Below are 16,476 nucleotides of genomic sequence, written 5' to 3'. Positions count from 1 at the left end.
TACAATTATGAACCTGAAAATGAGCATAATATGGCCACTTTAAATGCCGACCATGCTACATTCCACGCGAATTCACGGCTGTGTTTATACTCAGTGTTTACATCCCACCAAGCGCTAATGCTACCAATGCGTTAGCTGGCATGCCGGCATGCGATTAATTTATTTTACACTTCACTCGGCTTTGCGTCGTGCCTAACGGCTACTATTTTGACCCTTTGGCGCTGCCGTACTTCTTCATAACACATCTTCTGCTGCAGAATGCAGGCAGGCTGCCGGCATGGAGAAAGACAGCAGCAACACACTTCTGAATGGCGCTTTTCTTTTTAAAAAACTCCCAGACGCCTCAGTAGACAAGTCGAAAGCCATATGCACATTGTGTAAAGCCGAATTAAAATATCACCGAAGCACGTCAAGCTTGAGCTACCACCTACGAGCTAAGCATAGTAACGTGACGCAGTTTGATGCTAGCGGGCTCAGGCAAAGCAGTATTTTGGAGAGTGCTACTTGCCGACCTGTGGATGAAACCAAATCTAAAAAAATTACTATAGCTCTTGCAAAATGGGTAGCAACTAACTGCAGACCTGTCAGCATGTAGAGGACTCGAGTCTTAAAGAAGTGCTACGGTTGGCATGTTCTGACCCGTCTTATACACTGCCATCGAGGGGGACAGTAGTTTCACCATACACACCCTGTATGACACGGAGAAAGCAGCTAAACTGGAACTGCTGCAAAGTGCAAACGTTGTCTCATTAACCGGTGATCACTGGACGTCAGTGAGTAATCACAATTATTTAGGAGTTACTAAACACTATATTGACTCTGGCTGGACTTTACACTCGTTTGCCTTAACGTTGGTTGTTAGTGTTACATCTCAGTCAATTGTTCTCAATCCTTGTTAAAAATGTAAAGGTTAAATGTCTTGCTGTGGCATCCGGTTTTGGACCATTTTGTTTGTACTGTATAAGCAAAGTGTTAGTGTTACATCTCAGTTAGGTACTTGTAGAAATTGTGCAATAATGACAGATTCACACATTTGTTTACAGTAAATAAATAATAGTCAAGTTCATAAAGTCACTTTCTTTGCATTCATTTGATTCCCAATCAATATACACTACACTGGTAAGAATTGCTTTCCAGTGTTATTATGTACTTAAAAACAGTTCTGAGATGCAAAATAATAGAATTTTAATTGTGATAAAACATGTGATTAATCGCAATTAACTATAGAACTTCAGCGATTAATCGCGATTAAATTTTTTTTTATCATTTGACAGCCCCAATATATATAACATTAATTAACAATTAATTAATTAATATTAACAGTGAGTTCATTTCATTATGTCTTAGAGGAGAAGAAGATAGGCAAGGAGTGAATGAGACAGACATGAGGTCGGTGATGGCATCACGTAGAGATGAGACCAGTGATGACATCAGGTAGGAGTTTTATTAGTTAGACCACACAAAACTAAATGTCCAGTATGGTTTGAAGTTCTGTTGACCAACCTAGTCACTGTGTCCTTTTTGGGGGAAATATATGGCAGCCAAAATTGTTGCTGCATACCCCTCTGACACTGGGTAGTTGCATCCCTGGCCTTGTTTCTTGCCGCAAGCAGCACCAAGTCCTTCTTAAAAACTGAGCCATTATGGATCTGGGTCTGCCTCCTGCCTTGGGCTGCTGGCCAGTTTCTGTACACGTTCAATCTCGCATTTTTCTTCTATCTCCAGCAAATCCCAAATCCGCTCCTGTAAAACCTTTACTGCATCGCCTCCTTTTTCTTTGGGAATACCCATAAAATGAACATTATTGCGTCGAACAATTCTCCTAGCTTCTATTTTTTCCCAGACCAGGTCTACCTCTTTCTTGCTAGCTGGTGGATTAGCTTGTCCTTCCTTCTCAGCTACTTCAAGGTTCTCCACCCACTTCTGTAACTCATCTATTCTGGTGATTAAGGTGGAAAGTTTAGTCTCCATCGAAATGATGGAGCGGCGAATTTCTTCCAGACCTTCCAAGTCGACTGAGATCTTTCTTAGTACTGCAAAAATGTTACAGATGTCTGCCGGCGTCATGTTATGAGACTGTTGCCTGTCAGATCCAGCCATCTTGGCCTTGCATGCTTCAGGTCCGCCCGAGTGCAGATGTTTCTAATATCCCCACAGGCCGTTGATTACTTGCCTTTTGGCATTCTTGGCTTTCGCTATGTTTCTCCTTTAAGCTGACTTAAAATTTTCCTGGTTACGTAAATTACTGTAATTCACTAATTATAAATTACTGAAATAAATATGTAATTTGCATGCTTTGCAAAGCAAATAAACAAACAAATAACAATTTCCATCTCATTTATAAACGTATTAACATAAATAGATATTTTGCCATCAAATATAGTAATTAGCTCCAAAAAATATCACACATTATTTACAAACACACATGGTCATACGATGTTAGTTAACTAGCCAGCCACATATGATTAATAAGCAACATCCCTCTTAAATGAGCTAACAGCATACATTTTAGTCAAAATCGCAGATAAACAGTCAGTATTTATAATTACAAACGGGAAACAACTCAAGAAGAGTGTAATGTGCTGCAGTAACAGCTGTTTAAATGAAGTGCAAACTTACACCATCTACTGCACAGGCAAACTGTAATTTAGATCAAAATGTGGAATACAACAAAAATAATGTGTAATGCCCATGTCTAAAGAAAAAAAAAACTACAGCCCCAGCAAGCGGTGAGGCCACAGTCCAGCCTGTCAATAACTATTATGATAAGATCTCATCTTAAAAAAAACATACAGTATTACATACGGTCAAGGCAACATGATGATATTGTCTGTATTGTAAGAGCCCAGTGTACACCACACAGCCTCAGCATCAGGTGAGGGAGAAAGTGAATTGGGGAGACCCTAGTGTGCTGTTGTCTCTTAACATATTAATACAATTACAGCACCCAGATGGTGAAAATGGGGATTTGAAAATACCAAATACTAATATTATACTAATAAAATATGGTAGATAGGCCAAATAGTTGCAAGAATGCTGCTTAGGCACTGCAACATTGTGAGAGGCACAGCGCTCGTTGTTCTTCTTTTAATTTCCTTCTTTCCTGTGATGGTCCTGCCCTAGTATCAGCCATAGCTACAACAGATAACTTCTAAAATAATATTAAAACAATTAGGCCTATATAAAGACATCTCCTGCTTCCTTTTACCTGGCTCTACCTTGACCCACTCTCCATTGACAAGTGTTAACTTCCTTGAAGGCGGGTACTCTGTTGAAGTTTAAAACTATTGGATCTGCACAGAGCCACTCTGGATCTGCCATAACCAATTGATAACGTTTGGTCGTGACGTCGGCTTAGCATCGCTAGCGTTCGCCTTAGCCAACTCCTTCACCACTAATGGAGCAAGCTGGAAAATCAAACTTTTCCCGAACCCCGTGGGGAGGAGGGCCACAACATCATAGCCACCAACCAAACTCAGCAAAGATTGTTCTTGCTCGGGCTTTAAGTTCTGGATATTCGGCAGCGTTGCCACAACAGACCGAATGACTTCGCTCACATCTTTCTTCGCCGCCATTACGGAACTACAACTCAGACTAGCGCACGACCTCAACGTCATCATTCTCAGCCACTCCCTCTGTTCGCTGATTGGACCGCCGAAGATTTGGCCGGAGAAAACCCAAGAATATACCACAAACCCAGACGGTGTACTGAAGGAAAATTTTAAAATATTTGCAATTTTAAATCTGTGCGGCCAGGATGTATTTCCAAGCAGATCGGGGGATGTAAAAGCGCACGTAATATACCTCACTCCACAGGAAAGTCTGGCAAGATAATCTTTAGAATCATCAAGGCCCTATTGAAACTGAAGGAATTATTTTCCTGGCAAATGAATTGCCTTTTTGAGGGGCTTAACATATTCAAAAACTCACCAAAATTGGCAGTCGCATCAAGTCTGGTGAAAATGTACGTATTGTAAGGGTTTCGGGAATAGGCGCACAAAAATGGCTCTCTAGCGCCCCCTACTAAGTTAAAAGAATTGAGCCCCTGCAGTGCGTTTATCGTAGACTCACGAAACTTGGTACACATATGTAGCATGTCAAGGCGTACAAAAAACCTCACGGGAGCCATACCCTAAACCCAACAGGAAGTCCGCCATTCTGAATTGAAAGTTTGAAATTAGTGCGATTTTGGCCATTTCCACGTCGTACTTTAACGAACTCCTAGAGATTTGATCCGATCAACTTCAAATTTGGTCCGTACCATCTTAACTGTAACTTGAGTGTACATTGTCCAACTGGCTCCAACGACGATATATACATGCCGATTTTGGCTCAAAGACATAGCGCCCCCTAGTGGCAACAGGAAGTAGACCTAAAAGTCAAGGTGCTGTACTTTAACGAACTCCTCCTAGAGATTTCATCCAATAACTACAGTGTACATTGTCATATCTGCTTGAAATTTCCCACAATCAACAAGAGTCCAGGCCTGAGGACATATACAGGCCAATATTGACTTTTGGTTATAGTGCCAGCGGGGGGCTGGCAACAGGAAATCAGTCTTATATGACAAACATCATTCGATTTACATGAAACTTAGAATGTGTGGTCTACATGTGATACTAAGCTGGCCCCTATACTTTAACCACGCCCACACAATCAGGCCACACCCCCTTTCATAACATTTGAACCCCTTAAGGTAGAGTCTTGTGTGAGGTGTCATTGAACTAAGCAGAGAGTTCCTTCTTCATTGGTGATGATTTGGCCTGCCCCCTATGCTTAAGTCACGCCTCTTTCACAGCTAATGAACTGTAGGACGTAGAGTCTTGTGTGAGGTATCATTGAACTCAGCAGGGAGTTCCCTTTTCATTGCTGACGATTTGCAGTATCTGAGTGTCGCGCAAATGCACGGTCGCAAGGAGCGCCGTCTGCCAGTAACCCAGACGAGCGCAGAGGAGCAAGGGCCCGTCCAACGCTGCTTGCAGCTTTAATTCTATTCCTTTTTGGATACAATGCTGTACACTTTGACACATTACGTATCTTTTGAGTATGTGTCAACATGTACAGCATACAGTAGTTAATGTTATTTTAAAACAACAGTACACATTTTTATGTTTGAGCTGATTCTTTTTTTTTTACATTTCATTTGTAACAAGCTCTAGCCTGCAAATGTGTGGTTGAATTATGCAGAAATGGTTAACAAGGTAACTTGTTTTAAAACAACATCAAAGGGTAACCTGGACCATATTTTCCCATGCATTGGTGTCTAAGTGACTAATGACAACGATCTTTGAAATTGGTCCAGTATTGAGCAAGACCTATAACCGGCAATGTAACCCTATAGGACAAATGTGCACCATCAATGTTGTTGTTATCACCATTGACAGGTTCAGATTGTTATTATACCAAATACCCTAACTTTTATTTTTCAGCTCAATTAATTTTTTCTCACTGAAGTAAAACTTAATTTTGCAAAAGATTGTTGTAACATAAGTAATATATCTTGTATGTCATCCTCTAAAGCAGTGTTTCTCGAATGGGGGTACGTGTCCCCCTAGGGGTACGTTGGAGCATGGGGTACGTGACATTTTTTGCAAAATGGGCTGTAGTTACTTATACTGTCTTTTTTTCTTCAAAGTTTTTGTCTCTTTTTTCAAAGTTTTTTTCGGCTTTTTTCAAAGTTTTTGTGTCTTTTGCTTATTTGAATTTTTTGTCGCCCTAGTGTTGCCTTCCTTTTTCTACTGTGTTTTTATTACTATTTTCGACCTATTCTTGCCTTACTTTTCCAAGGTTTTGTCATTTTTCTCACCTTTTTTTATCAGCATTTAAATGTTTTCCAGGTACAAGGCTGTTGTTGTCTATCGCTGACATCGCTGTATTGTTCCTCTTTATATAGACTTTTTTTTCTACCAAAGATTATTTGCGCTGGTTAGGGGTTACATGGCTTAAAAAAACTGTTCAGAGGGGGTACATTATTGAAAAAAGCTTGAGAACCATTGCTCTAAAGGATTGATACTAGAAGTCTGATGTTTATTTGTTGCTGTCTTGGTGCCCTTAAACAGAATTCCTATGGTTATTTGCTGCACTGAAACATGTTTTTGGCCATATTTGGTCAACAAAGGGAACAGATTAAAGTAGAAAACAAGCATTCTGAATGTTTGACAGCAATTCCTGCTAATCCACTATGACTCAGGAAGATTTAACAGTTTCTCTGTCCTGGACTTTGATAGTCTTGAACTATCAATTAACCTCACAGACAGCAGGAGATTGCAGACCAAGACCCTAATGTGTTTGATATGTGGAGTTGGCTGTGTTAAGGTGAATTAGAATAGCAGAGTTACCATGATGTAACGATTGCTGTCTCTCTCGCTCTCTCTCTCTCGCTCTCTCTCTGTTCAGCTGAAGAAGAAGCAGGTTTACGTTGAGAAGGTGGAGAGGATGCAGCAGGCTCTAGCTCAGCTTCAGGCAGCCTGTGAGAAGAGAGAACAACTCGAGCATCGACTCCGTACTAGACTGGAGAGAGAGCTGGAGTCGCTACGCATGCAGCAGGTAACACTCCAGACCTGTGCTGATTAATGATCACATAGACGAGTGAAGAGACTATCGTGATGTAGTCTCACATCGCCAGCCCTATCTCCACAGCACTGTGGAGTAAGGTCTGTCTCCACCACGCATACATTCCAGTATAGGAGAAAAAACGCTCTAGGTTGTTTTCATTTCTTTAAACCAATCACAATCATCTTGGGCAGCGATAACCTTCGGACGCAGCGACGGTGACACCACATACAATATTAAATAAAGTTAACTGTTCATACAATACAGTAACATGAGCTAGGGCTGCAATATGTTTTGTTTTAGCATTGACATCGCCATGTGTAATAGTAATAGGAATAGTTGTCGCAGGACAAGAGATGTAAATGCTACAACTTTTTTGCTGCTTGATACAAAAGAAAAACTTTGTCATTTTCCATGACTAATGTTACGCCAACCCTTCGCTTTTAAGACAGTAGGCCATGTGGGCATGTGACATAGTTGTAGCGTATATGGATACTTAATTAATTGACATGAATTAATATTTAATATACCATGCCTTCCAGTCTCAGAATTCGGAGGTCTTGCTACAGAGAATGGAGATCATATCTCAGGCTTATTAATACTTCACATTCACAAACTCACATAATCAGGTTCTTTATAAATGGATTTATTTATCTAAGAAAATGCACTACTAAATCAGAATAAGCATAAATGAATGAAAGGAAGGAATGAATGGGAACTAACACAGAATTAACACATTAATGGGGAACAATGAACGAAGCAGCCTATGCAGAATGAGACAAATCGGCAGCAGCTTGTCTACGGGAGATTAACGTCTGAAGGCCCTATTGCTATATCTTCCCTACACAACCTAAAGCATCAAACCCGGTTCACAGGCAAAAGAAAGTTCTGACCTACTCAAATGGGTGGATGGATGGTTAGATGAAGACAGTCAGAACTTGGTTTCATCAGCTGGTTGTCTCCCAAGGCGGGGCTGTGTCTGTCTCTATCTCTCTCTCTGCGGCAACAGGCGAGCTTTGTTTGCAGCAGATGATAACCGCGTGTTGGCACTGGTTCTTCAATCAGCTCTGACTTTTCGCTAGTCAGGAGCGGTTAGTAGGGTGTCCTTGTTGAATCATGAACAAGTTTCTCAAAGTCTTTTGCAAGCTACTTCAGCGCTTCAACCTTAATGGATCCGTTAAGTCAACGGCCAGCTTGCATTACAGAAGAAGGAAAGAGGAAGAGGAGAAGAGAGAGAGAAATGTCTAAGGTTAGGAGACCATCGTGAAGAGGAAAAAGTATAAGAGAGAAAGTTTTTGGGTGTCCAGCTTTTTTTTTGTTCACAAGTTTGGTAGTCCCTCCTATCCAATTTACTGACCCTACAGTTAATCTGAACTAAACTTCATCGTTTTGATATCAAATATTCTAGTCTCACTAATGTAAATCTCCCATAACTGAAACCTAGAAACATTCAGCTGCAAGTACAATATAAACATCAGTATTATAATTCAGCATAATAACAATAAATAATAAAAGTATCATAGTTAGAATAAAGAACTGTGTGTGTGTGTGTGTGTGTGTGTGTGTGTGTGTGTGTGTGTGTGTGTGCGTGCGTGCCCTTATTCTCCTCCTCCTCTTCTTCTTCCAACTTTTCCTCCTTGAACTTATTGTCATCCCCTGCCTCTCTCTCCTACTCCCCTTGCTCTCTGTCTATTGTTGGCATCCATCGTTGAGCATTTAGTGTTTGCACGTGAGGAGTGTGTGTGTGTGTGTGTGTGTGTGTGTGTGTGTGTGTGTGTGTGTGTGTGTGACCAGGGACATGTGACCAGGGCCGCCCATGGCACATTTTGTTATGACTCATGGGGCACGAGCACTTAAAAATCCTCGAAGCAGTTTTCTACTGTATTATCTTTCATTTCACCATGTGGGGAATTGGCAAATTTGCTTGCTGAGAAGGTGCCGTCGCACACTGCACAGAGAAGCTGTGTGAGAAGGGGAAAGGGGAGGGGGGAGCGGGGGACAGTTCACCTCTGGGTCGAACGGGTTGCTGGGCATAGGCGCCGATACCGTTGGTGCTCCACAAATACTGAGCACCCGAAGCTGATCACGGTTATGTGTCAGTTAAAATTTCCATCTCAATCCTATCCTGAGTTGAAAGAGCCTTGCCAACTTTACGGCTTTGATAGGCGTGTGTGTTCGTGTCGGCCGTCTGAAATGCAAAATTTTTTGACTACTTTTTTTTTTTTTAAAGGCCGTGTGCCCGTGAGAATTCAATAGGGGAGCAGATTTCATACAATAACATCATTGATGATTTTGCATCAAGGAAGGCCAGAAAGGTCAGGTTTTAGTTTGTGTTTTCTGTTCTTAGTGCAATAGTGTAACAGTTAGATTATCTTTAGTGTGTTTTCACATTTGTGTGATGGATTTGTGCTATTTAGAATAGGCATATTTATTCTATATTTTATTTGTATATTATTCTTAATATTTTATTATATTATTGTTGCTCTCTGCTGTTGTTACAATTTTTATATGGAGAATCCAGTTATTTAACTATTGCAATTACAACAGGAAACATACTTTTTAAGTTGCACAATCTCCACCTCCAACATTTTCAAAAGACAATGAACACAATTCTGCACAAAATATTCTGCACAGTATAAGTTATCAGAACTTAAAATAAATATACACTATAATATAGTAATTTTGCAAAATTCGTTAATTTTGTGTTTTCTTTGTTGTGTTGCGCTCGAAGGGAGTCTCGCCCTGGGTATAATTCAATGTAGAACCACCCCTGGGTGCGTTAAACACCCTGCTGTGTGCGCAAGCATACTGACTTTTTATTACCCTGAGTTACAGTTTTTTATAACTGCTTACACACGTTTGCAAAACTGTCTCCTTTTTTCAAAACTCTACACACAATTCCCAAAACTGCACACACAAAATACAAAATGCCTCAACTGTCCTTCAAAATGAAACACTGCATTCAAAATGCCATTGCATCAAATGCCAAACACTTTTTTCATAATACTAAATGTTTGGGTAAACCACATGGTTGTTCTAAAATCTAAAGCACTTTTGTCTTTCATTGGCTTATATCTATATTTCCATACTATGTTCTACAATGAAAGTAATTTGCTGAGAAGGGTTGAGAAGTTTACTGTAAACACCAACGCAGTGTTGAAACAGAAAATATTTATTTGGCAAAACATTACTGTTATAACAGTAGGACAGTGTTGTATAAATGTAAATGGACTGTATTTATATAGCGCGTTTCTAGTCTTAACGACCACTCAAAGCGCTTTTATATAGTACAGGAATCATTCACCATCTCACACACGCTGTGGCCGAGGCTGCCGTACAAAGTGCTACCTGCTCATCAGCTAAACATTCACACACCCAGGGCGCAGCATCAGAAGCAATTCAAGGACAATTCAACATGGAACTGCAGGGCCAGGGATCGAACCCCCGACCTTCCGATTGGTAGTCGACAGCTCTACCACCTGAGCTACAGCTGCCCCGTGTGTGTATACGGAAGCATACATGAAAGCAAAGCTACAAACATATGTAAACCATAATATAATTTTTAGAATACATTAAAGAACGTGTGTGTGTGTGTGTGTGTGTGTGTGTGTGTGTGTGGGGGGGCATCACCAGTGTTTAGTGTGGCCCTGATCTCATCAGAGATGGCTCTCCTTCCTTCTCTTCTTTGCCCTCGTCCTCTTCCAACTGGTCCTCTTCCAACTCGTCCTTCTCTTCCTCCTCTGTTTCCAACTCTTCCTCCTTGAACTTGTCCTAGTTGTCCCCTGCCTCTCCCTCCTACTCTCCTTGCTCTCTGTCTGTTGTTGGCATCCATTGTTCAAAACAAATCTGGTCTGGTAATCTGACCTTTGACCTATTTATAGATATATTATAAAGCAGTGATTGGTGAGTGTTCAGTTAAGCAATTAGTGTTTGTACATATGAGGAGTGTGTGTGTGACCAGGTGAATAAGTGTAGCATTTTGATTGGTTGTATTTGGAAAAGGAAAGCAAGTCACTTCCTGTCAGATTTTTGTGTCTTAGTGTGTAGTGTTATGAAAAAAGTGTTTTATGCAATTGGAAACTGAGTGAAAGGCTGAGAAATAGCTTATGGTTTTGGAGATTTGGTGTGCTGATTTTCTCTTTAAATGAGAGGTTTCAAAAATCGTGTGACATGTAAAGATTTTTTGTGTAAGCAGCAATGCATCATGATGTCATTCTTCACCACGGAGTTGCCACAGTGGGAACTCTGTGAAATTTCTTCTGGTCATCAATACAGGCTGAAAGCGTGTTCCTCATCTGTCTGTTGTCTTTTTGCACCTCATCTATTCGCTGGATTAGGTCTTTTACTGTAATTCCCTGCCTCTCAAGCTCTGTCCTGATGTGTTGTAGCAAAGTGTCAATTTCTGTGTCAATTTTCATTGCAATGCGGACTGCTGATCGAAGCCCGCTTTGTTGCTTTTCCAGGACCCTGGTCATAGCCTCTTCCATGCGTAGGTCCGGGTTAGCATCAGAATCCTTGCTCGCCATGTTAGCAGAGTTGGCAGAGCTCTGTGCTCGGTTAAACGGCAGCGAGGCCTGTTTTTTTTGCTCCTGCAGGCATTCCACTAAGTCACTGTGGTAACAAATGAAATGATTGACGTTGAATAAAAAACAATATTTTTAGGCCTTTATTTCCACAGGGCAGATGAAGACATGAAAGGGGAGAGAGAGGGGGAATGACATGCAGCAAAGGGCTGCAGTTGAACCTGCGGCCGCTGCGTCAAGGAGTAAACCTCTACATATGTGCGCCTGCTCTACCAACTGAGCTAAACCGGCCACAAGAATAGACTTGATTGTTAATGAAAATGTGGAGATGGGGCGAGGAGCTTCAGCCTCAAGCAGCCATGCGGTCGTCGGTCACGTGATCTCGTATCTCCATGTTAACTTTTAAGACACAGAGACTATTTTACATGCTTTTATTTCATCACGCCTTATTGCAACAGTCTTTTTACTTGTTTGAATCAGAAATCTGTAAATTGACTCCAGAATGTACAGAACTCAGCTGCCAGGCTTTTAACCAGAACCAAAGGATGGGATCACATCACTCCTATTTTAGCCTCTCGACACTGGCTGCCAGTATGTTTTAGAATAGATTTTAAGATTTTACTGATCACCTTTAAGGCTCTTCACGGCCTCGCACCTAAGTATATTTCTGACCTCCTGGTACCGTACATGCCGGTACGTACTTTGAGATCCTCGGGCAGAGGTCTTTTGTCTGTTCCAGAGACCCAGCTGAAAACTAAAGGGGACAGAGCGTTCGAAGTCAAGGTCGTTGCAATGTGCACACTAAAGTGTTAAAACTACAGATACTGCAATACTGTAGGTTCCCCCAATAAAAGCCATTTTAATTATAGACTAAAAAGCACATGAACAACATTTAAAACAGTAGATTTCCTTGAGGTCTTGAGTCCTGTTATCTTTTTACAATTGAATGCTGCCATTACTACTACGACATTACTACCATTTAAATGACTACATTTGGAAGGTAGCATAGCTAACAACATATTTAATTTTGAATTCACAAATGACAGAATTCTCCTCCTATGTTCTTGGTTCTTTCTGCTTCCCCTCTTCTTGTCTCTTTCGACCCTCTCAGCGTCAGGGAGGCACTCAAAGCAATGGTGCAGTCCCATCGGAGTACAACGCCACAGTGCTGATGGAGCACCTGAGGGAGAAGGAGGAGCGGATCCTGGCTCTGGAGGCCGACATGACCAAATGGGAGCAGAAGTATTTGGAGGAGAGCGTGATGAGGCAATTTGCCCTGGATGCCGCTGCCTCTGTCGCCACTCAGAGGTACATGTGCATGACAGTTATTGACATTCTATTCAGATCAAGCAGCTCAATATCATTGGCATTAATTGATTCAATTAAGGAGATTACAAACACTATATATCACAAACAGTATGCAGTTGGATTCTTCACAGATCTTAAAAAAGCCTTCGACACAATCAATCATAAAATAATAACCAATAAACTGGAAAGGTCTGGGATCAGGGTGTTAGTATTGCACTGGGTTAAAACTTACTTAAGAGAGAGGAGACAATTTGTGAAGTTGGGGAACTATTTATCATCATGCTTGGACATTGCCTGAGGCATCCCCCATGGGTCAGTATTGGGTCCAAAAATGTTTCTTCTTTTTGTAAATGATATTTGCAGATGACACAAATATTTTTTGTTCTAGGGGAAATTTAAAGGAGGTATTACTTCAGAAATGTGCACATTAAAAAGGTGGTTTGACATAAACAAATTATCTTTAAACGTAAGCAAAACTAAAATTATGTTATTTGGTAACTGTAAAAATAGTACTCAAGTAGAGATACAGGTAGATGGTGTGGACTAGAGCCCTGCGTAGGACTGCTTTCTTAATCCCGCTCCTGCCCGCTCCCGCAGTGTGTGTGTTCTGCTCCCGCCCGTTCCTGCGTTCCTGTGTGTCCGGTCTTGCCTGCACTGCGAACATTAGATTGATTTTCGATAGATTGTCGATTGATTTTGCGTCTTCTCCCCTACCGCAGGGAAACTAGTTATTTTACTGTGTAGTAATAAACAGGGTGAGATTTTTCCAGGGGGGATGCGTGGGATTCCCCCCTTATTGGTCTATATATCCCTGCCTCTGCTGACTTATTTTTATCCTTGGTGAAGACAAAATGTAGCCCCCCTCAAAGTGATCAATGCTACTTCACCAATAGAATATAAATTATATACCTAAAATAGAAGTAAAGTTAAACTAAGTAAAGCGCTGTAACGTGAACACATTGTGCCATAGAACGATAAAATCCGAGCAGCAGTTGCTGGTTGTATTTAGTTGCTACAGAGCTCTGGGATGCCGGCTACCAGCAGCAGTTGTTTAGCCGCCAATATGTGAGCCGGATACAGGCACCGCCAGATGATGATCCTTTCAGGGGCCATGGAAGTTGAGTTTAGCCAGAAAATGTGAGCATTATGTGGCGAGTTAAGTTTAGGCACCAAAATGACTAGTTAAGTTTAGGAAAAAGATCGTGGTTAAACACTCCCGTGGAACGAACAAGTTTCCTGGATGAAAGTATTTTGTTGTCGCTGCAAAGTGAACTCAACTCTCCGGCTGAAAAGCGCTGTTTTATGTTGACACCACCTAGTGCTATTTCATTTTGAGATTATTTTCCATTGGATATTGATGTTCTTATGAAATAAGTGTTTAGGCATGGCTGCCGAGTGGATATATAGTGTATATCCATGGTGGTATTAAAAGGGGGATTTAATTCTTGCATGTTTTGTTTTGTTGTGCATGATCAAAAGACATCCCCCCCGTGATAAATATGCATACCTGTCGGTAATAAGTAGCAAAATTACGTTCTTGTGCATAATTACATTCATACAAGGGCAATGATTAGTTATTCTAGTGCAATAAGGGCAAAGTGACATTGTATTCATTTATTTATTTCACGTATTTGAGAAAGTGTTGTTGGCTGTGGTTTGTTTTGCTCAGGTTGTTTTATTTTGTTTCACTTTCCTGTCTTTTAACGCACTCTAACAGATTTCATGTTAGTCCCTATTGATTGTATCCCTCTGGTCGCAGTAGTAGTAAAGGGGCGGGGTGCAGTGCCCAGGGAAATAAGTAAGAGAGAGGGAGTAGAGGAGTGTTAATAAAGCGTTTGGCAGGTGTTTAACTGGATGCACCGTGTGCGTTGCTGATTTTCTTATGAAACCTAGCTAGGCAAACCTAACAGTCGGTTACAACACTGATCAGGAGCAGCGCTCCTGAATCCCGGGAACCGCTGTCTATTTTTGGACCGCCCGCTCCCAGCCACAGTCCCACGTTAAAACCGCCTGCTCCCGCAAGATTTGTGTTTGGTCCCGTGGGATCCCAATCCCAATGCAGTCTACTAGTGTGGACATTGAAAGAGTTAATGAAAATATGTTTCTTGGTGTGATAATAGATGACAAAATAAGTTGGGAAATCTCACATAAACATGTTCATAATAAACCTTCAAGAAGCATTTCAGTACTGAGTTAGGCAAAACATGTTTTGGACCACAAATCTCTTTATTGTTTACTGGTATTACCATATTTAAATTACTGTGCGAAAGTTTGGGGTAATGCTTACACTATTATCACTATCTACTGTATATTGGAAAAAAGATCCATATGGATAATTTATAATACCGTTTACAGAGAACACACAAGTTCACCATTCTTAAAGTTGAAAACATTCACATTCAGTGGTCTGGTTCATTTTCAAATGGCATGAATAATGTACAACAACATACTCCCTGGCAATATTCAAAAATAGTTTTTTAATAGAGATGGGGGATATAATTTAAGGGGGAGTTCATTTTAAAACATTTTTGTCCGTACGTAAAAAAAGTTTTTATTTCTATATGTGGAGTGAAACTGTGGAATGGATTGAGTGTATCGCTAAGGCAATGTCCAAGCATGACCCAGTTTAAAAAACAGTTCAAAACATGGTTTTCATAAGGTACAGGGAGGAAGGAGTGTTTTGATCAGGTGTTCTCACAGATTCTTTTTTTTTTTTTTTTTACATTATTTATTTCTATGGTGAATATATACATTTGTAAATATTTGTTTTCTTTTTTACATATGTAGCAAATTGTAAAGGGCATGTTAGGATAGGATATGATATAAATATGAAGCCATTCACGAGGATTATTATTATAGTAGGGGAAAAGGGGAGGGATTAAATAAGCTTTTGCTTTTTTTTTTTTTTACATGTTCGAAATGAAGCATTCATTCATTCTCTGAGCCATTGTTTCAGACACTGGTGCCTCTCATATGAGGTTCAAGGTTCATTTATTGTTATTCTACAACATAGGGTTGCACAACAGAATGCAAGTTGTAGTCACTTTATGCTAGATGATAATAAAAAAAACAAGACAAAACAATTTTAAATTGTGGAGTATAAAAATGGTAATGAAAATGTCGAGGAGTCTTATGAACTGTGGAAAGAAGCTGCTCTGTGGTCTGGTGGTATGGCAGCAGATCCAGCAGGGTATATCTTAGCTGTAATTAACACAAAACTTGGCCCAGTAGTTTCCCATGCTCCACTGTGTGTTTGGCTATGGTTCAAACCCAGCACGAGAGTCGAGAGTCCAGGAGCCTACGGACCGTGTAGGCCGGATGGTCGTCAATAAGCCGAACAGGAGGAGGGGGATCCGCCGGCGGACACAAAGGGCTGGAGGACATTGGTTTAAGTTGAGAAACGTGAAAAGTTGGGTGACCCTTCATGGCTTGTGGCACCTTCAAACGAACTGCAGAGGGGTTAATAATGGACTCCACCACAAACGGACCCAAATACCGAGGCGACGTCTTGCGCGACTCTGTCCGAAGAGGGATGTTCTTCGACGACAGCCACACCTCCTGGCCAGGAGGCAACCCGGGTGCAGGAGTACTGCACCGATCCGCTGTCCTCTTGGCGGTCCGAAGCAAGGCTTCCCGAGCGTCGTGCCACACCTTCTGGCAGCGGCGAAGGTTCTCCTGAACCGATGGAACAGCCAATTCCTTCTCCTGAGCTTGAAACAAAGGGGGTTGATAACCCAAGGCTGCCTCGAAAGGTGAAAGGCCGGTGGCAGAGGTGGTCAGGGAGTTGTGAGTATACTCTATCCAAGGCAGATGTTTGGCCCAGGAGGTTGGATTCTGAGCTGCCACACGACGACGGGTCGCTTCGAGGTCTTGATTGGCTCTGTCTGCCCGTTGGTCTGGGGATGAAACCCTGAGGACAGACTTACAGAAGCACCCAATGCGGTACAAAAAACTTTCCACACTCGAGAAGTAAACTGTGGGCCTCTATCAGACACGATGTCCACAGGTATTCCATGGGGACGGAATACATGTTGGACAAGAGGTCCGCTGTCTCACTGGCAGACGGTAATTTTGGTAATGCTATATAGTGGAC

The 16,476-nt window shown here is 41.3% G+C and overlaps 1 protein-coding gene across 1 annotated transcript in view; it reads left to right on the top strand.

Annotated features, from left to right (window-relative positions):
• LOC144527438 (angiomotin-like) overlaps positions 1-12,750 on the top strand; it is a 65,221-nt gene extending 52,471 nt beyond the window's left edge. The window contains exons 10-13 of the mRNA XM_078265444.1: positions 5,521-5,574; positions 6,397-6,546; positions 12,187-12,491; positions 12,747-12,750. Of these exons, the coding sequence (XP_078121570.1) occupies positions 5,521-5,574; positions 6,397-6,546; positions 12,187-12,491; positions 12,747-12,750 (513 nt within the window). The remainder of the gene's footprint in view (positions 1-5,520; positions 5,575-6,396; positions 6,547-12,186; positions 12,492-12,746) is intronic.
• Positions 12,751-16,476: the final 3,726 nt, after the last annotated feature.

This window comes from Sander vitreus, chromosome 13, assembly GCF_031162955.1.
Source record: "Sander vitreus isolate 19-12246 chromosome 13, sanVit1, whole genome shotgun sequence".
Taxonomy (NCBI): Eukaryota; Metazoa; Chordata; class Actinopteri; order Perciformes; family Percidae; genus Sander; species Sander vitreus.
The sequence above is the reverse complement of the archived record's forward strand: the minus strand, read 5'-3'. Positions and strand labels throughout refer to the sequence as shown.